Consider the following 24,453-nt stretch of genomic DNA (forward strand, 5'->3'; position numbering starts at 1 on the left):
ATATATATATATATATATATATATATATATATATATGTATATATATATATATGTATATATATACATATATATATATTTGTATTTATATATATTTATATATTTATATATTTATATATATATATTTATATATTTATATATATATACAATGGTGATGACAGAAATAGCTAAAGTTTTCTTCATTAGAGATAATATAGTTTCTTTCTCCATTAGAAAATTAAAAAAAAAATACTAATTAAAAAATTCTATTTATTAACTAAAAACAATGAGATAAAATGTCATTTTTAACTGAAGTATAACTATAATTCCTATTACTATTGAAAAGTTTACTAAATACAATGAAACATGCTGTATAAAAGTCTGCATTAAAATATTATAACTAACATTATTTTTTTTGTTGGGTAGCCCTTATTATTTAATATTTCAGCACATCTTGATAGCATAATGTTAACAAGCCTTTGACATTATTTGACTGTTTGCATCTCATTTCCCCCTAAAAATTATTAAAGTTAGAGGTTTGCTTATCTCGTAAAGCCACTTTAATATTGTTCAATAGGTTATCAATTAGATTTAGATTGAGACTTTTGGGTGGCCATACTAGAACATTAATTTTATTTTCCTCAAGCCAAGATACCCGTATGCTTTGGGTTGTTGTTGTGCATTAAAATCCAAGTAACAGGTAGGTTATCAGCATACGGTTCCATTACATTATGTAACAGATCTCTGTATTTGCATTGATCTAAATTTCTATCAATTATGACCAATGGACTAATACCATGCCAGGATATAGCTTCCCAAACTTCAATATTATCCCCACCATACTTCATCATCTTAAAAGTATACAAAGAGTTGTTTTCTTGCTTCAAAGGAGGCCTAACATATACTTTCCCATTAAACTGAAAGCAGTTAAACTTGGATTCATCAGTCCATAAAACATTTTTCCAAAAAGAAACATTTTTATTAGTAACATTTTTGCAAACCTTAATCGATTTAGTCCATTCTTTTTTGAAACAAGAAGTTTCTTCTTTGCTATACAACCTTGAAGACCAACTTCTTGTAAATGACGCCAAATTATTGGGCTGACACAACTATGTGATTTTGTTCTTTGTTCAATTTTTGCTTTTGTTTGATTAGAAGTTAAATATGTATATTTTTTAGACATCTTAACATTTTAGCGATCAATAACATAGTTAAAGTTATTTTTCTTTTTTCTATAGAGCAATATTTGTTTCGCCCCATGTTCAGTTTCTATAAAAAAAATTGCACATTACAAATAATATTTACAAAATATTACATTATAAAAATTGCCAGATGTATCAAAAACATATTACCATTGCTTAAGTTTTTTTTTTTTTTTTTTCCAACAAATTCCTACCAACAAGGCTGCAAGCAACCACTATTAGAGTTGGAAGTTACTGGAAGAAAAAAAATGAAGTTTGTAGAGCAAGATAACGATTGGCAGACGACTTAATAGATTGCAAATTATATGAATCAGGAAAGCCGATGAAGGAAGCAAATTCCAAAGGGCTGATGTTTTTGGAGCACTTAGGAACAGTCACAGAAAAAAGATGAGACTTAATTGAATGACGATTAACACGAGAATGAATTTTAGTAGATGGCACAAGAGATGCTAGCTCTTTAGAGTAGTGCCCGTTATAGTATTTGTAGAAAAAAGAAAGAGAAGCAGCATGATAATGGTTGGAGGTTGGCTGCAAAAGCAGGTCCAACTATGTTTACAATGTGTTTTTGCACCTTGTCTAAAAGAGAAAGGGCATCATTAGTTGATCCGCCCTAGATATGGCAACAGTATTACATGCATAGCCGGATTTGAGATTTGTAGAGATAAAGAATAGAATCCAGAGTAAGAAAGTGTTGAGCACGATAAAGAGATGCAAACACAAAAAGATGCTAATTTTGCAATGGATTTGATATGCGGTTTCCAAGAAAGGTCAGAAGTAAGAGTTAATCCTAGAAGATGAATGGTAGATGATTTATCGAATACATTACTGTTCATAAATATAGGAAGATCTAAATTATTGCAATGATGATTGGCTGAAAAAAAATTGGGTTTTATCTGAATTAAAGTTCACCAGCCACTGTGAGCCCCATGCTGTAGCATAAGTGAGATCCTTTTCAAGCTCAAATGCCCTCTCCAAGCAATCAGAGAGTGTTGGCTTCTTACCATGACAACAATAAATGGTAGTATCATCAGCAAACAATGCCACCTTAGATGTGAGAATCTCTGGAAAATCATTAATGTAAATTAAAAATAATATAAGGCTTTTAAAAGGGTATATAAACATGGTTGGATTAATGAATTTTAATAAAATATATTCATAGTCATTTGTTATAACAAAATTATTTGATTTACTTTTAGTTTTAAAAAATCTTTATTATATGTGTAAATATATATATATATATATATATATATATATATATATATATATATATATATATATATATATATATATATATATATATATATATATATATATATATATATGTATGTATATAGATACAATTATGGTATATGACATAATATCTCATACATAGTCACAAGACAATTTCATAAGTTAATCAAATTTTCAAAATTATTTAATGAAGATTGTTTATTTAATAATTATCAGTCGAACAGTATTATTTTATAAAGCATTTTGGTATAGTATATAAATTGTTATAAAACTTTTAGAGTTTAACTTTTAAAATAAATGTTTTCAAGAAAAGTATGATAAAGACTTTTTCTTAATAGTATTATTATTGTTTTTCTTATTATTGTTAATCATTCTAGGTTAACAATCAACCCTGTGAAATTTATTTAACTATAATTGATAGTTAAATTATACATTTTCAATAACTAAGCAATATCTTCTATTTACTCGTTAATGTTTATATTTTTAATATAAAATAATGCAAATGTCTTTTAAATTAATTTAACACAATATGTAAACTAATTATTTTAGTTAAAAAAAACTAGTTATTTGTGTTAAAAATAATAAAGTTAAAAACAAAAGCAGTAAATAAAGCCGGAAATTGCTACAGGAATGCTTCCCTAAATTTATTAAACAAAATATTTGCTACATGCAGTCTTCTCTGAAAGCAAATTAATATGTATTATAATATCTATAATATGAAAGTATATGTATAATATGCAGACTATGCTAATATTGTCATAGACATTGTCAAAATATATCATATACAAATCATGAAATTCAACAAATGAGAAAAAATTATTTTGGACTTTATAGAACAATTTTTTTAATGTAAAGGCCATCCATAAATGATGTCAGTAAATAGGATTGTGAGGGGGAGGGGGATAGAGAGAAGGGGGTTTTAAAAAGTTTGGTAATAATTAATAATGGGGAAGGGTTTTGAAACCAATATGATTTCAATTTTAAAAAGCTTTTTTTTTTAAGTTTATATTTATGCCATCTATAAGCAGGTTTTAAAAAGATTAATAAAAAAAAAATATATATAAATAAATACTTTTAAAAAAATGATGGTAAATTTTAAATTTTATTTTAGGGACTTTTTATAAATGTTTTTTTTCAAAATCTATAAATCTACAAGTCATGAAATTCAACAAATGCGAAAAAATTATTTTTGATTTTACGTAATAAATTTTTTCATCCAAAGTGGGGAGCCTTTGAGACCATTCTTAACTGATGTCAGTAAACTAGATGAGGAGGGGGAATGGAGTTAGTACTGAAAAGTTTGACGATAATTAAAAATAGGGAGGGGTTTTCAAACCAAAATGATGTCAATTTCTAAAAGCTTTTTTTTCAAGTTTAAATTTATGCCATCTATAAGCAGGTTTTATAAAAATTGATAAAAAATAAAAAAATAAGTACTTTAAATAAACTGATGCTCATTTTTTAATTTTATTTAAAGGATTTTTTAAAAACAATTTTTTTTCAAAGGTATAAATGAGCTATAAAAAAGAAATAAAAAACATACTACAGCTAGTCATTTACTGATGATAGGTGCTTTGATTAAAAATGCTTCACAAGATTCAAAAGCTGTGTTTTAAAGTTATAATGATACTGAAATAAGGAAAAAATTAGCACTACAAGGTCCAATTAAAAAAAAAAAGTAAATTAGTAATTAAGTAGGTGGATTAATGTAGGTGAAACTCAATGATTATGGCCAAGTGTATTACCAAATAATATTTAGTAATAGTAACCAGTATTTCTCAATAAGGGATGTATTTTTGCTACCCATGATTGCCTGTGACCATTAATTACATTATTAATTTCTAAAAAAATTGAAGCTTTTTTTTTATTTTTAGTTTTATTTTGTTATTTTTTATTTTAAGACCCCTTTTTTAAAGACCCACTTTTATTTATTCTGTTTTTGCTTTTAGGTCAAAAAGGGATTGGTTTTAAGTCAGTTTTTCGTGTCACTGATATGCCTGAGATACACTCAAATGGTTATCATATCAAGTTTGATGCTTCTAGTGGTTCAAATGGCTATATTCTTCCAAATTGGATTTATGATTGGAATTCAGATCAAAGATCTACATATCAACCTTGCAAATCTAGAAATTAGTATGTTGATGTATTTTGTTTATTTAAATTTGTATAATTGTATATTATGTTTATTAAAATCATTTAATTAATACATTAATATTAAATTTTAAATGATACATTAATTTTTAACTTTTTTTAATTTTAAAGTTTTAGTTTATATGTTTGTTGTAATAATGCTATATTTTATGTAAACAATTATTTTAAATTTGTTTGAATTCAGTTTTTTTCTTTATATTAAAAACAGCTTTTAAAAGATTTTCATTTTTTAAGTTTCAAGTCTATGTTTTTAACTGATTTCAAATTTGTGGCTATCAAATTTGTTTGTTTCTGTTTGTCAATTAGTACAATCCTTTTGGACTAAAACAAGTTCATATTGGTTGTACACTCACTAAATTTATCATCTCTGAACTAATAAAATGGTTTTCGATCTTCTTAGTTCTTTACGTAGACTTAATAGCTAAACTTTTCAAGATTTAAAATTAGTCAACTTTTTAGTTCGATGAAATTAATTTAATTATTAATTAGTTTAAATATATTTTTATTTATTTACTTTAATTATAATTATTAATTAGCTTAAACTTTTTAGTTTAACTTATATTAGTTAACTATCTATTAAGTTAATTAACATATTTAAGTTACTATTATTTTTCCTTAGGTAAGTTGTTAATTTTTCTACTTTTTAGTTTGATTGAAATAATTCAAGTTATTCTAATAATCAAAGTAATACAATTTTTGTTATTAGTTATATTGCTTTGCAAATAATAGCAAAATGTAATAAATTAATAATGGTAATATATAATAAATTACGTTTTTTATTATTTATAGTTAAATTATATATAATATAGTTATATTAAATGAAGTTCCACATAATTGTTTTATGTAATAAATCAATAAATAGATTTATATATATATATATATATATATATATATATATATATATATATATATATATATATATATATATATATATATATTTTTTTTGTTATTCACCTCCCCAAGGCCGAGAAGGCCACTACAGATGAGGAGGCTACTTAATAGTGGTTATAACCCTCTCCCAACTCTATAACTCTGAAACACGAACCTTGACGAACAAAGCCGCTGCGCAGAGAAACAAGTTGAACGCGGTACTACCAGGTACGTGGTGGGGATCGAACTCGGAACCTCTCGCTTATGAAGCGAGCGCTTTACCACTACACCACTACCGCATATATATATATATATATATTAACTTTGAATTTTACTTTTCATTTTGAAATTTGCAAAAAAAAAAGGTAGAGCAAAGGTGTCAAAATGTTTTTGTTATAGCAGAAATTTTAAAAAGTTTGGAACAGAGCATTCATGAACTTGCACTAAATAGAAACCGGAATTGCCAACAAAGAGTCAGACATATAATCCAGAGGTTTATAAACATAAAAGCTAAGTTTTGTGAAAACATTCCTCTTAAAAGTGCTTTCTATTGGGATGAAAAATGGATTTCTGGAAACATTATTTGAAACAAGAATGTTGAATGCCAGCAAGTGTTGATACCAGGGATTTTCTCAACTACTTACAATTGCGAAGCTTTTATCAGGAGTAGGAGAAACTCAGGCTGCTGTTGTGTCATTTATGTCACCCAGAGTAATGTAACATGTCCACTGGATGTTCAAAATCATATACTTTCTCAAAATCTGATTTAAACTGACTTTAAAAGAAGTTAGTGAACTACATGATGTATGTATGTTTACAGTACATGTCTAAATAGAATTGTATATATAAGCCTGGATATGTTCAACCAACTGGTGCTCCTTGCAATGAACTGTTGCTGCTGAAATCACTGGTTAAACATGCATCAATTCATTTTGCAATCTTAAAGTCAACATCAGGAACTAGTTTATTATTCAAATACTCTGCTTCAAATAATGAAACTACCTGATGAAATTCTCAAAGTTGATCCGGATTTGTGAGAGGGCAGAGATGACTAGATGACTATAAGCAGGCTATAGAAACAGTCAATTCTCTCCAAAAGTTGTGAATGATCATACTGAACATGGAGCAGCACTAATTAAGGAATACAGTGAGTTTTTAACCAGTACCGAAACTCAACTATAATTCTTACTGTAAGTTAGTGAGAACCATCACAAAATGCACCCTGATAGGAGAAAACAGACTCAGTCTATACTGCAATAATTTGAAACTAGAAACTCTGTCAGAAACTGAACAATGGATTTATAATTAAAGTGTTTAAAAATATATTAAGTGTGTTAAAGATTAAAAATTTTAATTTTTTGTGTTTATAAGCTTCACCCAAGTTTAAGTTTAAATTTTAAAGTTTATATTAAAACAGCTAAACTTAATGCTCTTCATATTTTTGAAATCTTTATTAACCTCTAATCTTTTATAAAATATCTTTTATAAAAAATAATTTTAACACTTGTATAAAAAATAATTTTAATTTAATAATTTTAAAATTTATTAATTAGTTTGTTATAAGCTTAATCCTATTATACATTTATAAACATCAAACACAAAAAATATATGCATTACATTAAACATAATGTATATGCGTGTTAAATATATATGTATATTAGAGTTTTTTATTCTTAGTGACTGGAAAACACAGATTGTCTTACCTTTAAACAAAGAAATACAACATTCAAAACTTATTTCACGGTTTCATGATATTCATTCTTCTTTGTTGCTGTTTCTTAATCGTTTACATACGATAATCATTGATGACAAGGTTCCTTTTTTTTTTTTTTTTTTTTTTTCTTTTTAATACCAAATCTTTATCTTTAATTTTGATTTTAAATTAGGTATCAAACATTATGAAAGTAATGGAAAGAGAACATGTAGAAAAAAATATTGTTCGCCTCTCTAATAACAATGATTCTCGTTTATGGTTTGTGGTTGAAAAAGAAATACCTATAGATGTTTGTTTTTTTATTTTTATTGTTACATTATTTTTCACATGCTTCATTGCTTTAAAGAAAACATAAAACAGTTTTTTCTCAAATTTCTTTTTAAGACATTAAGTTTTATTTTTAGATCCGTGAAGACGTTAAATCAACAAATATTGCATTTGCATTTCCATTTGACAACATATTGAAAAGTGAGGTATACATTTAATAATATAAAAAAACTACCAGAATTATAAGAAAAAATCGTTTTAGTTCTTTTAAAATCCTCCAAACATTTTAAATACAACATTCTTACAGTAAATTGTATAGATGCATAAAAAGGTTAACATAAAGAGATTTGATAAAAAAAAAATAAAGTTCCATTTTAGAAAAAACGCTTTTTTCTGTAGTTAGTTGTAATAAAATTTTTTTTAGAAATTATTAGGGAATAAGACAGTTTAAAAATTAAAATAAATATACTGACTGGTCAAACCAAAATCCTCAGTAAGTGTATGTACATTCGAATGCACCAAATAAATCTGTTCTGTAGCAATTTTTTCATCAGTAACAAATTCCATTTTGTACTTTAAGGCAAGTACAGTTACAATTTCTTAAAGTTTAAGAGAGTCTGGCAAAAAGTTACCACTATGTTAAGTGTTAGCAATGGATGTGCTTATTAATGCTATTTAAAATGAAAAACACAAGAAAATTACGCTTTGTAATTTGATAAAACTGATATCTGCCATGCCCACCATGACCTAATACATATTGTTGACCATCATTCTTACTTGTGTTGGAAACATGCCTTGAAAATATTTTAGCGTTTATAAAATAACATAAGTCTGGCAGCCACAGCTTTATAAAATGATATGCTAGTGTATTAGTTGTGTATATGCTAGCCTGTTGGTTCAGTATATGTTAGTGTATTGGTTGAGTATATGCTGGTGTGTTGGTGGAGTATATCCTATTGTGTTGATTGATTTTATGCTAGTGTGTTGAATGTCTATATGGTAATATGTTAGTTGAGTATATGCTTGTTTATTGATTAATGCTAATGTATTAGCTTAGTGTTTGTGATAACAGTGTAAAAGGTTTTTAAATGACTTCTTTTTTGTTTAAAAATTTAAAGTAGATTTTATCAAAATTAAATTGATATAATTATTGAAAATCTCAAAGTTTAAAACTAAATAACTACATTTTCAACTTGCAGTTGAAATTGTAGAACAGTTCTCTTTTGAAATAACAAAAGAGAACAGTTAAAAATGTAGAACAGTTTTATTTTGAAATAATTTGATGAAATTTTAACACTTGATCATGGTTTGGTTCAGGCTGTGTTTTTAATATCTATTTTTGGGGTTAAGAATGGTCGCATAGAAACCAAAAATTTTATTAAATAATTTTTGTGTAGTTTTTTTTAATTCATGCAATCAAACTTGATCTTTCAAAGCCTTTATTTTTAGATATCATTCTGTATAAATTTAGACTTAAAATTAGTATATTTTATTAGTCATGCTCAGTCAATACAGTTTTATTTTGATAAATTTATTTAAATAGATTTCAATTGCCACACATGAAAGGATATGGAGTCCCAAAAAGGATTTCAGATTTGAAAGTCACAAAATGATTATTTATTCCTTGTTTTTTCTACCCATTAAATCCAAAAAAGTAATGAGACTTGGGGACAAGTTTTAGAAAAACTTTAAAAGGGCTTTTAGGTAAAAAAAACTTTTAGATGTTTCTATTTTATTTTATTTATAATAATAAATACATATTTTAAAACAAATTTAACAGGCTTTAACATATTTTTAAGAGATTAGATCTACATATAAAACAAATCAGAAATTAATTCTTCTGATAAAACAAATCTTCTGTAGAAAAAATACGTTTCAATTATACAAGTTTTTATATATATATATTTTTTTGTCATCATCTTTCTTTTTAATTCTGCAAGTGTTTTGTTACATAATAACTACAAAACTACTTTTTAGAGAAGCAAGTAACTAAATTTTTTTATACTTCATTTACCATTACATATTTCAAAAAAGTCCATTGTTAACAATGAAACTAAATTCTGTTTTTAGACTTTCAAATAAAGGCATTGCACTTAATTTTAGACCATTTTTATTAACAAAAAATATGACTATTTATTACCTTGAAGTAATAAATGCAACAATTTATTATTCTGGACAATATTGGTTATATGATGTTGTAAAAATAAAAAACCATGCATCATATTGAGCAGCTGTGGCATAGTGATTAAAATTTTTGTTCAGAACTAAGGGTAAGGTTTCATGCCTACTTTGGCTAGGTAAGTTACATTAAGTAAGGTAAAGAAGAACGCATGAACTTCCTGGTTAAATTCTCTTTTGGAATAATCTGTAATGAAACCATTAGATCTCCTTGAAGCACCTTAATAACTAAAAAAAATATATTAATAAATTTCTTTTTTGTAAAGAAATTTATTACTACATTTTGTAATCTTTTCTAAAAGTTTATTCCTACTTGTCGAGTTACTCTTTAGTTATCTCATTTACATTTTGTGCAGTGGTAACTGATTAAATTTATTAATTTCATTCAAGGTGTTGTTTAATATAGAAGAATTAATTGCAATCTACAATTTGTTTGGAGGCTTTTTTTGACTGAAAAGTTGAAAATGTGTTTGTTTTATTGGATGTTGTTGTTGTTTTTAAACTGATACCTATCAGTAAAAATTTATAGTTTTAATTATTTACTATTTATAATAAATAATAAATTAAATATAAGTAATAAATAAAAGTATAAATTTATTAGTTTTAATCTTTTATATTCTTTATTAAATTTATTTAATTTATATTTTTTATATGGTGTATAAATTGTTATATGTATTTATTTTTTTTGTACATATTTTTCATTAGGCACTTCCTGCTCAACAAGTCTTTGCATTTTTACCACTGAGAAGCTACGGTTTTAAGTTTATTATACAAGCTGATTTCGAAGTACCATCTTCTCGTGAAGATATTGACAAAGATAGTGCATGGAATCAGTATATATTACAACAACTCCCAAAATTAACTGTTGAAGCCTTTCACTCTTTTAAAGTAAAATTTTTTCTCAATTTTTTTAATTTATTATAAACTGTTATTTAATATATTTTTTGTAAGTAAAAATGTTTTATATAGTTTGGCACACGAAACTTCTCAATATTTATCTATAGAAAAATTTTAATTCTTAAAATTTAATTTACTTATATGATTTTGAACTTTGAAAGATTTTTAAAATGTTGTGGAAAATTTATTGTACCATATTTTAAATACTATATTATGTTAATAATAACAAATATGTTGAGAAATAAAATATTTGTTAATAGAAAAAATTTTGTTTAACAAAACAACAACAAATAACATAAAACATATAATTATAATTAAATATTTTTTTATTTTTTTATTTTTTTATTAATAAGTGTAATTTTCTTTAAATGCTACAAACTTCCAGTGGTGAAATAACATTTTTTTGAATTTTACAAAACTACAAGTAGTATACTAGCAGTATATACCATCATTAGTGAAAAAGTTTTACAGAAAATTTTGGATGCAATAGTTCAATTTAAATTAAATGCAGCCAAAATTAAAAAGCATTTTTTAACTTAAAATGAAGAAAAACTTATTTTTCTTGGTCTGAGATCATTTTTGACAATCTTAATTAGTTTTTAAAAGATTCTTCGTTGAAACTTGGTATTAGATCAAAAGATTCTTTGTTGAAACATTGGTATTAGATCAAATGGATAACTTTGTTATTCAAATATCAAAATGTTAAGATAACATTGTTTTTAGGATTAGGAAGAAATTTATTTTATTTTATTGTTTACTTATAGGGGAGACATTACAGTGCTCTTTTTTTACAAATTATTTTAGAGCATTCTTTTAAACTAACAATAACAACGCATAAACTAAAAACAAGCAAGACTACTGCATAAAGAAACAAGTAGTTTAAAATACCTCAAATGAGTTCGATGGGTTTGAAAAAGTGACTTAGATGAGTTTCAACAAATGATTTTGATGGGTTTCAACAAGTGACTTTGACGGATTTCAACAAGTAACTTCAATGGGTTTCAAAATACTACAAGTGACTTTGATGGGTTTCAAAATACTACAAGTGACTTTGATGGGTTGCAAAATACAAGTGACTTCTTGCTTAAAAAATAATTTTTAAGCAAGATGCAGAACTTGAAACCCACTACCATATTGCAAATGCAAAATTTATAAAATAGCTAACGATATTTTTATTTATAAAATAGATAAGTTATTATTATTATTTTTTTTCAATTATTTAAAATTATAAAAAATCACTTACAAGTGTTTTGTTATTAGATTCATCAATACTTCAAAGGTTTAGAAGGTGTTATTGAGTATTTGAAGTTTATGGATTTTGAGGACAATGTGTTTGGTGTGTTTAAGCAAGTCAGTCAGCAAATGATAAAGTCTTTACAGTGTGAAGCATGTTTACCTGTTATACCCAGAAATATAGAGAATGAGAAAGTTTTAAGTTGGGTGGTTCCAAAACACATAGTCTTTTCTCAACAAGAAATTTATAAAGTGATCTCTCCTGAAATACTTCAAGAAAAACTTGGTCTTTATTATTTGAATAATGATATCGACTGTGCTGCATCAAAGCGAGTGTTAACCTCTTTAGGTGTATGTGAACTTAAGTTTGAACAGCTAATAGAAGTTTGCAAACTGGTAGTACAAGAGTTTAGCTCATCTTCTCAACAAATCAAGGTTTATTTTATATATTATTTATATATATACTTCATATATGGTTTTATTTGTTATATTACTTTCAGAGTGTCCAAAATGTTTATTTTAAACAATGTTTATTTTAATTAACAAGAAATTACAGATAATAAGATTAAAGATATTGTTGTTTTACATAAAATTTGTCAATTAACTTATGTTATAAGGGGTTGCACCTTAAAACATTTAAAAGGTTCCTTTTAACAAAATATGTATATATTTTATTTTAAAAGTAAGTCTTGTTGGGTCTCAAATGAAAGAAAAGTATTAAAAGTTCTTGTAAAAATGCACTATTTTTATTTTTTAGTTAAAAAATGTTTTACTTTTTGCACTCAAAAAAAATACTTTGTTTGTCAAATGAATATTATTTTGAAATTTCTATATAAATTTTCTTAATTTAAAACCCAACATTTCATCTTTTGAAAAACACGTTTTTTTAAACAGATCAAACAAACCAAAACCTTTAATGGATGTAGGGTTACTAAACGATATAGCATGTTTTAGCTATTCAAGTCACTCAATATATGTACACTACTTGCATATTCAGCCTATTTAAGTCAATTGATGTATGTACACTCCCTGCATTTTCTAAACATTGAAGTCAGTCAGTGTACAACTCTCAGCTGCGCTAATCCCTAAATAAATTAGTCAATAAAACAAAAATGAAAAAACAAATAAATTAAATAACAAAAAAGTAAAAAAATTACAAATAAGTTTTATTCGTTATTCTAATTAATTTGCATTTTTTGGTTTTTAAAAATGCTCAATTATTTAAATGGTTTTTACATAAAGTATGATGCAGCTGCTGGGGTTGACCACCATCACCTTTGAAGTATCAGTTGAACTCCAGTTGCCCAGCCCTTTGAAGTAGCTGATGAGAGAGTCAGTCTAGCAAAAGGTTGGTTATGTTTTAATCAGAAAATGAGGCAAGAAAAGGGGTAAGTAATTAGAGTAAATCAAGATGAAGCTTATACACCACAGCCTTTACACCATGGCTATTACACCATGCCACAAATTTGTTATTTCTGGCAAAAAAATTTGAAGAAAAGAGATCTTTTTGAATAAGTGCAGAGTTTTGAAATTAGAAACGGTCCATGTTACCACTTTGTGCAGAAAATTTGAGCCAAAACAGAAATCATATAAAAAAGAAATACGAAAAGTATATATATTAAGTATATATTTAAGTATAAAAACTTCAAAAAAAGTTTTCTTGATAAGTGAAAGTTGTTTAGAGTTTCATAAAGACATTTAAAAATAAGTTGTTGAAAAAGGCTGTACTAAAGAGTATATAAAAAATGCCTATAAATAAAGTTTAAATAAAAACATGGTGTGTGGCTCATTTTGAAAAGTTAGTAAATAAGTTGTTTTATTGATTAAAGAGGGTAATATAATTATTGTATAGAGTAAATATAGCTGATATGAATGTAAGTTAATGTAAATGGTTTCTGATCTAGCTGAGCTCGTAACCTGTAGTAAAGTGAAATCAAAGAGCTCAGTTTAGAAAAGAAAGCCTGTCCTTATGGTTTATATGCTGTGATGTTAAAGGTTTCAGAGGATGTGAGTTTTTAATATATGTCAGATCTTCACAATGGAATTGTGCATGGAGGCTGGTAACAAATTTTAAAGTTAGGTATAAAAATATCACTTTAAAAAAAAAAGATGGAGAGTGATAGTTTTAAGTTTAAGATCAATGCATTTTAGGGTTTAGTGCTCATTCATTTTGGAGATGATTTATGATTGATTGCGGTTATAGAAAATATTAGAACAGTTCAATCCCATTACGACATGGAATATGTTGTAATGGAATTTAAGCAATAGCTATTTTTATACAGTGTTCCTAATATTTTTAATATTTATTGAGTGTAGAAAATAAAATTGCATCAGCTAAGGTACTCATTATATGATAAAGAAATAATATTTTAAAAAATGTATATATATATATATAGAACTCTTAAGTGGTTGTCAGAATGTTTTTCCGTATTTTGTTGACAAAAAGTAAAAATTAAAATGCAAGACCGGAATTTTTTTTTTTAATAATTGATTGACTACCTGCCCCAACCAAACCCTCAGTTAATGTAGCAGCACTCCCTTGCGAGTCAGGCTAAAAGATAGTCAATGTAGCAGCACTCCATTGTGAGTCAGGCTAAAAGATAGTCGATGTAGCAGCACTCCATTGCGAGTCAGGCTATTTGTCAGTCGATGTAGCAGCACTTTGTTGCGAGTCAGGCTATTTGTCAGTCGATGTAGCAGCAGTTTGTTGTGAGTCAGGCTATAAGATAGTCGATGTAGCAACATTCCGTGCATGATTTACAGTAAAAAAAAAAAAATAATAAAAATATTTTATTGAAAAAAATAAAAATAAAAACATTTTATTAAAAAAAATAAAAATAAAAGCATTGTTCATATTGTTAAAAACATTCAGAATGTTTTTAAAAATTTTCTGGTCAATTAAATTTGCGTTTTTGCGGGTTTTTTAAAAAAATGATTAATTTGTAGTTAAATTAATGGTTTTTACTTTCTGACAACACGCAAATGTCCGACGAAAGTCAAAAGTAATTAAAAGTGACATATTTGTTGGCCTTAGAATCATTTTTTTCCTGCCATACTTCCCAAATGCAACAATCTATATATATATATATATATATATATATATATATATATATATATATATATATATATATATATATATATATATATATATATATATATATATATATATATATATATATATATATGATAATAATAATAATAATAACATTAACAATAATAATAATATATATAATTTTTTTATTTATTGTACTTAATATCAATAGTTTTTATTTTTATTTATAATTTGCATTTATAATTACTATGATTCGTCAAGTAAATGAAAACTGGTTTGAAGGAAAATTTGATGATAATATAGGAATTCCTAATAACTATGTTAAAGTTAAATAATTGCACTTATGCAAATTAAGCAATATGAAAAAAACAACTTTGGGGACTTTTCAATATTACATTGCTTGGCTTCAAAATTTGTTGTAAAATGAGTTGACTTTTCTAGTTTTCATTAATATTCGTAAAATAGCATTTGAAGTTCAGCTTTTTTACCCTTTTGTCAAAGCACTTGGTTTGAATGTTCATTTGATTGTGCATTGCTTCAGTACCACAGTTTTTGTAAAAGTGTTAAAGTTTTTCTTCAACAAATACTTTTTGTTAAAGTTTTTATGGCATTGTTGTTGTCGATTTATAATAAAGTTATTAAACATTGTTTTAGTAATGTTAGGGTTTAATAAAATCCACTAAATTTTATTAAAATGACCTGTTCCTTTGCAAATTCTTCAACATGCTGAGTCGAATTAATTTCAATTAAAGGTATTATCAACATCAGTTTATACTACTTTTTTTGAATATCTTATTTAAAGTCTGGCAGCAAAAGGAACGCTGCTAGAATAATTTCTACTAAGAAATAATCAAAAACTAACTTAACTTTTTTTCAATAAAATCTTTGCTGACAAATCAACAAGGGTTAGTCTAATGATTCTCCATTGTTATTTTTCAGAAAGAAAATTTAATTTTCAATCAATTTACTTTGCAGGCTTAAATGTGTAACCGTTTTGTTATAAAAATGGTTTTATTATTTTTAAAATGGTTACAAAGAAGTTTGTTTTAGCATTACAGTAAGCATTGGTTTGATGACATTCTGTATGTCACCTTTTGTCTTTCAATTAAATTCTATATAAGAAAAAGTAAAAATGGTTACAAGAAATGGTTCAAATTTGATTAAAATTTAGATCTCTGTTCCCAAATTTTCGTGAAATATCCTTCAAATGATCAACAAATTTTTATATCCTTCTGCATTTAATTTAGTAGTAATAAAGCCAATTGGAATTTTTTTAAATTAACTGAACACACCCTAAAACATGACTTCGATCTACACAATATTTTGACATTTATTTTTCCAAGTCATGTGGTTTTGTGCCTATTAAAGACAAATGCGTTTGTGTTAGCTTTAGTTAGTGTTAGAGATGTGCATTTTTTTGCATATCTAAGAACGACTGACTTGTTAATTTCAGGATTCGCTGTCCATCTTGAACATTTCAATCTCAAATCAGCGCTAATTCGTCTCAAAGAGACAGTGCAGTTACTAGCAGCATGCACAGTTTGTCGCAGTTGATGAGGTGTAAGCATCGGTCCTTTATTACTATAAAAAATTTGCCCAATAAATCATTGTACCATTTACAAATTTTTGATAAAATGTGGTTAGCGTCCTAGCTTGCAAGTGGTTGTCCTGTTCGATAAACTCAATGATCTGTAGGCTTTAATCTTGATTTTTCTTTCATCAGAGAGTGTAATTCCTCTTGGCGTTTGTTAAAATGTATTTTATTGAATAAACTTAAATTAAAAATGGAGTTCACTTTTATTTTATAGCTCTTGCTGTAATTTAGATAATGAGATTTTAATTTTGCACCTCAGATAAATAGACTCAATTAAAGTATTTTGTTTATTTAAAAAAATGTTCTACAAATTTGATCAACAATCATTTTGAAAGCTGCTTTCAAAATGCAGATTTTTTCAAAATACATTGCAGATTTGTAACTTCATATCATATAAATAAAGATCTTCATTACAATTTTTAATAATTTATTATTTATTTATTTATTACTTTCATTAATTTTTAAAAAATAATTTTTAAAATGTTCTTTTTATTATTATAATTTAAAATTTATAATAATGAAAAATAAATAAATGTATAATTAATAACTTGAAATAAAAAACTAGACTAAAATTATTTTTTTTTAAAGTTTTCATAAAATTAACATTTTTAAAATAATCTTTTTAAAAAGTTATTTATTTTTGTCCAAGAATCCAGATAAAATTCAGCAATGGATTGGAAAATGGCTTCATCTAGTTTATACAAGCCTTCAAAATTCCTGTGATTGTAGTCAAAAAACATTTGATATTATACGTTCCTTACATATTTTTCCTTTGACAAATGGAAGTATGATGTCTCTTAAAGAAAATGTCACTTTTTTTCCAGTTTATGACATACCAAAACATGGAAAAAAGAAGAATGGTAATAATTTTAATATTTTCATTAATTACTCTGTTATAAAACATAATAAAACATAAAGGCAAAAATAAATGCTCCACACAAATTTTATTCTATATGTTATATTATTATGTTTTGTTATTATTTCATTGTTTAGTTTTTTAGTTTTTTAACTATTGTATATTTAATTTTTAGTGCTACTCTTTAATGTATTTTTTTTTTATAGATAAAGTAAAATTAATTTTATCAAAAACTTTTTTAATCAAGTTGTTTGACTTATTTTTATATATTTTGCAGGGCTCAATATAACGGTCAGACATCGCCGCCCCTCTGACCATTCTTGAGACCTGCTAGAGGAGGGCAATAAACTGTTCTTGATTTTTCCATTAAAAATGAACAATGGTTGGTTACCCCCTTAAATCAGATCTCAAAAACAGTCCGGTGGGCGGCGATGTCTGACTGTTAAATTGAGCCCTGATTTTATATTTATTTAATTTTGACTTTTTCATTAACTTCTTAGCCCTCAGAATTAAGGTTGGCATTCGGCAACACCAACCTAACTGAAGCTAAAGCTGTTTGAGGATAACAAAAATTTGCCAACCTCATTTCTATGTTTTATGTTAAGACCTTTGTGTCAAATTTTTTTTGCCAACCTGATGCCGACCTCTAACAGTTTAAAATTGGCAACTTATTGCCAACATCATTTTTCCTAATTCTGAGGGCTGACTTCTTACAAACTTTGAGGGCAAAACTACTTGTCCTAAAGTTTGTATTAAGGAAAATGTTTTATTTTAATAAAACAGATTAATATATTAAGAGAAGAGTTTTTTTGTTTTTGTTTAAAATTTATATGTATTAAGAGTTTAGTGTAATCTAATTACTTATTATTTATCTATTTTTATAAAGTTTTGTATATACTATTTGTAAAAATACTTTATTTCTTTTTTTATTATGTTATCTTTTGTTTCTAATTTTTAGATTAAAATGATTAGAGACACTGTTTTAAATTTTTTTAGATAAAAGGATCTTAGATTTAACAGAAAATGATTTAAATATTTTATCTTCCAACTTAATGGAATCGCTGGATCATATAGAACAAGAGCAAGTTAAAAAGCTTATGTGTGATTTGGGTGTGAAGTATATTACTCCTTCTGACCTTATTCATAACCACATTATTCCTTTTTTTAAATCAGGACTTTGGAAGGTATTAATAAAAAAATTTAAATGGTTAGTTTCATAAACACATACACACACATATATATGTATGTATATATCACTGATCTCAAAATATAACTGGATAGCAGATTCTATTGTTTTTTCCGAAAAAAGTTGCAGCCAAAGTTGGCCTCCCAAGATGGCAGCGATTTTAATTCCTAGCGGTGAAACCGATATACATTCTATTTTAATTTATCAAAATACAAAAGAAAATTATTAAATAAGACTAAAACATTTGCACAAAAAAAATGAATTTTATAATTATTAGAGAAAAAATGAAATTATCTTTTTGAATAATTGAATTTATTATTAAATGGCATTAGTAAAATTTACAATTTTAGTTATCCAATGCTGTACGCTCGAATGTTAATAACATAACAGCATGGTTAGCAGCAAACATATCTACCTACAATTTTATATTCTTTATTTTTTTAGCAAGATACCAATTTGTACGAATGCTGCATGAACTAGTAACTGAGTGCTGTGAGTACACAAAAATTCAGGGGTTCCTTCAAGAATTAAATGATACTTGAATGCTATTATTGCATAAATTATTTGATTAAAATATTCTAAACAGGTCTGAATTATAGTTATTTAAAACAAGTTTTAAAACAAATAAAAAGTAAATAATCATTTCTTATAATTTAAAGCATAATCACTCAATACAATTGAAGATACAAATTAATGTAAAAATACATTTGTTTGGAAAAAATGTATTTATTAAATCTTTAATATAGAAATATTCAAAACACCTCTTTGAAAGATCTCCTTAACTAAAGTTATGTACTCTTTACCTGCTGTTAAGTATTATGGTTATATGTTATTGTTTGCTGACTTTTTTTATATTAAAGAACTGTATGTTGTAGTTTAATAATTTTATAAATATGCAGTTTTATTTGCATAAAAGATTGATAATATGACATATTAAATTCAAGAAACCTATTTGCCTAAGGATACAAGTCAGCATTGTGTGCATGTTACAAGGCTCCTTGGTTTACATTTCTTGACATGGCATATAACTATATCATTAGTCTTAAAAAGATTACCTGGTATGCAAATGATCTTGTCTAGTCTAAAAACTGGTTTCATTGGATATTTGGTAGCAATTAAATCTGTTTAAGATATATTTCTTGACAGAGTAGAAAAAGAAGGTTTACCATAAAATTATTTAACATATAAGCTCAGTCAAAAACATCTAACAAGCTCTTTATTGGAGTTGTGATATCTGCAAGAATGTTTAACAAAAATATCAATTGCCAACAATTCACAGTCACATATAAACAACTTTTGATGGGAAGTAGTGTTTAATGTTCGAATGGAAACTGCAGCAACAGAGATAAAACTCATATATTAAAAGTTTTAGACAATTTTTTTGTTCACTCCAGTACTAAAATATTGAACTGAAATTGAATTAATAAGAAAATTCGATTTGTTGGAGAGAATACCAACTTTTAGCGACTACTATTATGTAGATATTCTAAATTGCAGCATTCTATTTGAATAAAAAAAAGCTTTGATCTCATATATTTCTGGATGCGTAGCTTTTTAAATGACATAAAAAAAAAATAACTGCATTAAATGTCAGCATGCACTAGTACTTCCTTTTTATTTTAAACAAAATAGCTTTTTAAAATTCTAAGAGGACACTTAATTAAACCAAGCATAAGTGTTATTATCATATGCAAAGAAACTAAAAGGTGTTTCCAAAGATTGCTTGCTTCAATAGATAGCCACCTTCCAAATGAAATAGGAATTTAAAATGCAATTTAAAATGCTGTTTTAAGATCAGTGGATTTCTCTATAATACCGAACTAGCTCCTCCTATGTTTGACTCAGCTATAAGTGATAACCATTTATTTTCCTTGGTTCACCTCGTTTCAGAAAACTAAGCAAAAATATGCATTTATAATGTCTTTTTATTAATGACTAATAAAACAAATATATATATATATATATATATATATATATATATATATATATATATATATATATATATATATATATATATATATATATATATATATATATATATTTATATGTTTATATGTTTATATGTATATGTATATACATTTTAAATGTTTAGATATATATGTATACAATATATATATATATATATATATATATATATATATATATATACAGCGGTGGCCAAAAATTAAAGACCACTCATTTTTTAGTTGGTTTCTTAATCTTTAAATTAAAATTAAGAAGATTCTAATTGACATATTAAATTTTTTTTTTAATATCTTGTTAATTAAAACATACGGATTAAAGTAGTATAATTTTTTTAATCTAATTCTAATTAAATAGCGTTTAACTTATTAAAAAACTGATGAGTACTTATAAATCTTCTTTAATTAAATTGGACAAAATTTAACGACCACTTTCAAATCTTTAATTTGCACTTATTAAAAATAATAATCCATTATTTTTTTTAACTGTCTTAATTGCTTATTATGTTGGCTATAAAATAAAATGTCGAAACCTGAGTTTCGATATCAAATAAACATTTATTTTTTGAATTTCAATAAGGATATAAAAATATTGCAAAAATGCGTGCAAAGATCAAAGAAAAAGACAGATACGCGGCTCTTGTATTAAAAGAAGAAGGCTATAGCATCACACAAATAGCAGAAAAGCTCGGAAGGTCTTACTCTTGCATTATTAACATAATTCAACGGTACAAAGAGACCCGGTCAATTAATGATCGTCATAGGACTGGACGCAATAAAATTTCAAATGACGGTGATGTTCGCTCGTTAGTGAGATTAATGAAAGAAAACAGACAAGCATCATCTACAGACTTGTCTACGAAATGGACACTGTCAAATGGTCTGAAAGCAAGCCCTAGAACTGTGCAAAGGGTCCTCCACAATTTAAATTATTTATGGCGTGCTGCTGCAAAAAAACCACGCTTAAATAAAAAACAAAAATTTGCCAGAAAAGAGTGGTGCAAACTACATAAAAATTGGTCAGCAGATCAGTGGAGCCATGTGGTCTTTAGTGATGAAATGAACGTTGAGGTAGACAACAGAAAAGGTCGCGTAATGTTGCGTAGACTTCCAAGCGAACTGTTCGATGAATCATGCATTTTGAAACGAACAAAACAAGGCAGTGGTTTAATAGGCATTTGGGCCTGTATGAGTGCCTGTGGAGTTGGCGTTTTTCATTTATGCGATGGTAGACTCAACAAAGAAAGGTACATCGAAATTTTGTAAAACTCGCTTATTCCTAGCATTGATTTATGGCAGTTGCAAGATGGATTTATTTTCCAGCAAGATAATGCGCCGTGTCATAAAGCGCATGTTGTTAGCGATTGGTTCAATTCTAATAAAATTCAAGTGCTTCCATGGCCTGCCAATAGTCCAGGCTTGAATCCAATAGAGAATTTATGGTCGTGGCTTGATCACAAGCTTGGTAAAGAACAACTTTACAATTTGGAAGATTTGAAATCTTCTATCTCTCATCATTTGAAAAATGTGCCTGAATGCCAGAACGAGTACAAGAGTGCTTGAAAACAAATGGAGGAACAACACGTTTCTAAATTATTTTTTTATTGCTTTTTGAAATATTTTTGAAACTGGTCTTAAAATTTTGTCCAGTTTTTTTTCCCATTTATATTTTTTACTAGTCAGTTTTTTAATTTTTTAACATTGTTTTGTAAAAAAATTATAAATTCTTTTATAATAAATATAAAATACAATAAAAAGTCTTTCTAAAAATGTTTTTCTTTTTTTGATACCTTTTTTTCAAAATAAAATTATACTAAGGTTAAAAATAAATTTTGAAAAAAAAAAGAGTGGTCTTTAATTTTTGGCCACCGCTGTATATATATATATATGTTTATATGTATATAAATACATTTTAATTGTTTAGATATATATGTATACAATATATATATATATATATATATATATTATATATATATATATATATATATATATATATATATATATATATATATATATATATATATATATGTTTATATGTATATATATACATTTTAAATGTTTAGATATATATGTATACAATATATATATATATATATAAATATATATATATATATATATATATATATATATATATATATATATATATATATATATATATATATTGTATACATATATATCTAAACATTTAAAGTGTATATATATACATATAAACATATATATATATATATATATATATATATATATATATATATAATATATATATATATATATATATATATATATATATATATATATATACACATTTTAAATGTTTAGAAAAACTAATTTATATTAGTTTATTTTAAAAAGATATTCAGCTGCCTACCATGCAGTTGTGTTATTAAACTTCAAGCACACAGCATTGGGTAGTTATGAACTAAAAGGTACATAAACAATATTAAACAATTAATTTATAGTAAAACTAAAATTACATAAAACGGTATTAAACAATTAATTTATAGTAAAACTAAAATTAAAAGAAAATAAATAAATGAAATATAAATAAAAAATGATTAAAATTATTTCAGTTTTTCACATTTAACATGTTCGCTGCTGAGCTATTTTCAACTATGCTTTGTTTCTTTGCCTAGCCATAATGTCTGCAATGATTAATTTTTGTCGAGGCTGTTTTTCGCAGTTTCATTCTCATTGCCAAGGCTAGATATCAACATTTCAATAAATAAAATATTTTTAATCTAAAATAATTCTATAGTATTTTTTATTCTGAATACAACTGTCAAAAAATAAGCACTACGAGTATACTTGTACTTTGGCAATGGAGAAGAAATTTTTTTCTCCAGTGCCAAAGTACGAGTTTACTTGTGACACCGTAATGAGTATAACTCATTGTGGTGACTACACCTTATCAAGATGTAATTGAGAACTTGGAAGTTGTAATTAAGAAACGTAAGATGTAATTTAGAACATGGAAGATGTAATTAAGAAATGTTAGATGTAATTTAGAAGATGAAAGTTGTAATTAAGAAATGTAAGATGTAATTTAGAACATGAAAGTTGTAAATAAGAAATCATAAGATGTAGTTGAGAAGATAAAAGTTGTAATTGAGAAATGTTTATAATATAGAATATCGGAAAGAAGTTATTTGTATTTTTAATTTTATTGCCTTAGTTTACCTTGTGATATTAGGTTTGATCCTAATTTGGCCAAGGTGGCCATATGGGTTGGTTTTACAATAAATAATAGTATATTATCAATAAAGTAAAAAAGTGATGAAAAAGGGATTTGTGGTTGACAGTAACTCCATATCTTCCAAGGAAATTTAAATTTCCGCTAAGGACCCAATTGTATGCTGTCTTATATTTGACACCTAAAGTTTGCACCAGAGTCGCAAAATGACAATTGGGTCGTCATTTCACTCAGCACATTCAATAACCCATTCGATGGAGATAAAACATAATGTTTTCTTTTAACTTATTCAGTTGTATGTATTTCATTTCTACAAATTGGACAAGTTGGTTCTGGTTGTTCCAAAAGTGGATGTAAACAAATTTAGTGAAATGAATGCATGGGTTCAATTTAATAAGAGACTTTCTGTTTATAGTGTATTGACAAATAAAACAATGACCTTTCAATTCCATTACTGTATAACTGTATTGCTGGTGCATACAAATGCTAAATTTGATATTATTAACTTATTAAAATGCATGTACAAGAAGATTTTTTATAATGACCTTTAAGTTTACATTGTGAATTTGCAATTACAAATAATGTATTCTCATTTCTATATTACGATTTTTTAATTAGAACTTTTGTATTTCCAATTACATATTGCGATTTCTTATTTACATGTTGGGTTTCTCAATTACATTTTAAAATTTCTTAATTACATTTTGTGTTTCTTAATTACATATTGTGACTCCTAAATTACATGATGTATATCTCAATTGCATCTTTTCTTAATTATAACTTTCAAGTTCTCAAATACGTCTTGAAAAGGTATAGTAATGTAGCTTATTTGATGCAATATTATTATAAATAGTGTTTCAATTTTTTTGCACATGCACATGCACATTGGGAGTTATCAT

At 25.8% G+C, this 24,453-nt stretch overlaps 1 protein-coding gene across 1 annotated transcript in view; it reads left to right on the plus strand.

Moving 5' to 3' along the window:
- LOC100211694 (uncharacterized) overlaps nt 1-24,453 on the plus strand; it is a 127,018-nt gene that overhangs the window by 62,669 nt on the left and 39,896 nt on the right. The window contains exons 10-17 of the mRNA XM_065816387.1: nt 4,358-4,541; nt 7,107-7,242; nt 7,316-7,432; nt 7,548-7,616; nt 10,294-10,476; nt 11,746-12,153; nt 17,014-17,224; nt 18,217-18,404. Coding sequence (XP_065672459.1) covers nt 4,358-4,541; nt 7,107-7,242; nt 7,316-7,432; nt 7,548-7,616; nt 10,294-10,476; nt 11,746-12,153; nt 17,014-17,224; nt 18,217-18,404 — 1,496 coding nt within the window. The remainder of the gene's footprint in view (nt 1-4,357; nt 4,542-7,106; nt 7,243-7,315; nt 7,433-7,547; nt 7,617-10,293; nt 10,477-11,745; nt 12,154-17,013; nt 17,225-18,216; nt 18,405-24,453) is intronic.

This window comes from Hydra vulgaris, chromosome 13, assembly GCF_038396675.1.
Source record: "Hydra vulgaris chromosome 13, alternate assembly HydraT2T_AEP".
NCBI classification, from domain to species: domain Eukaryota; kingdom Metazoa; phylum Cnidaria; class Hydrozoa; order Anthoathecata; family Hydridae; genus Hydra; species Hydra vulgaris.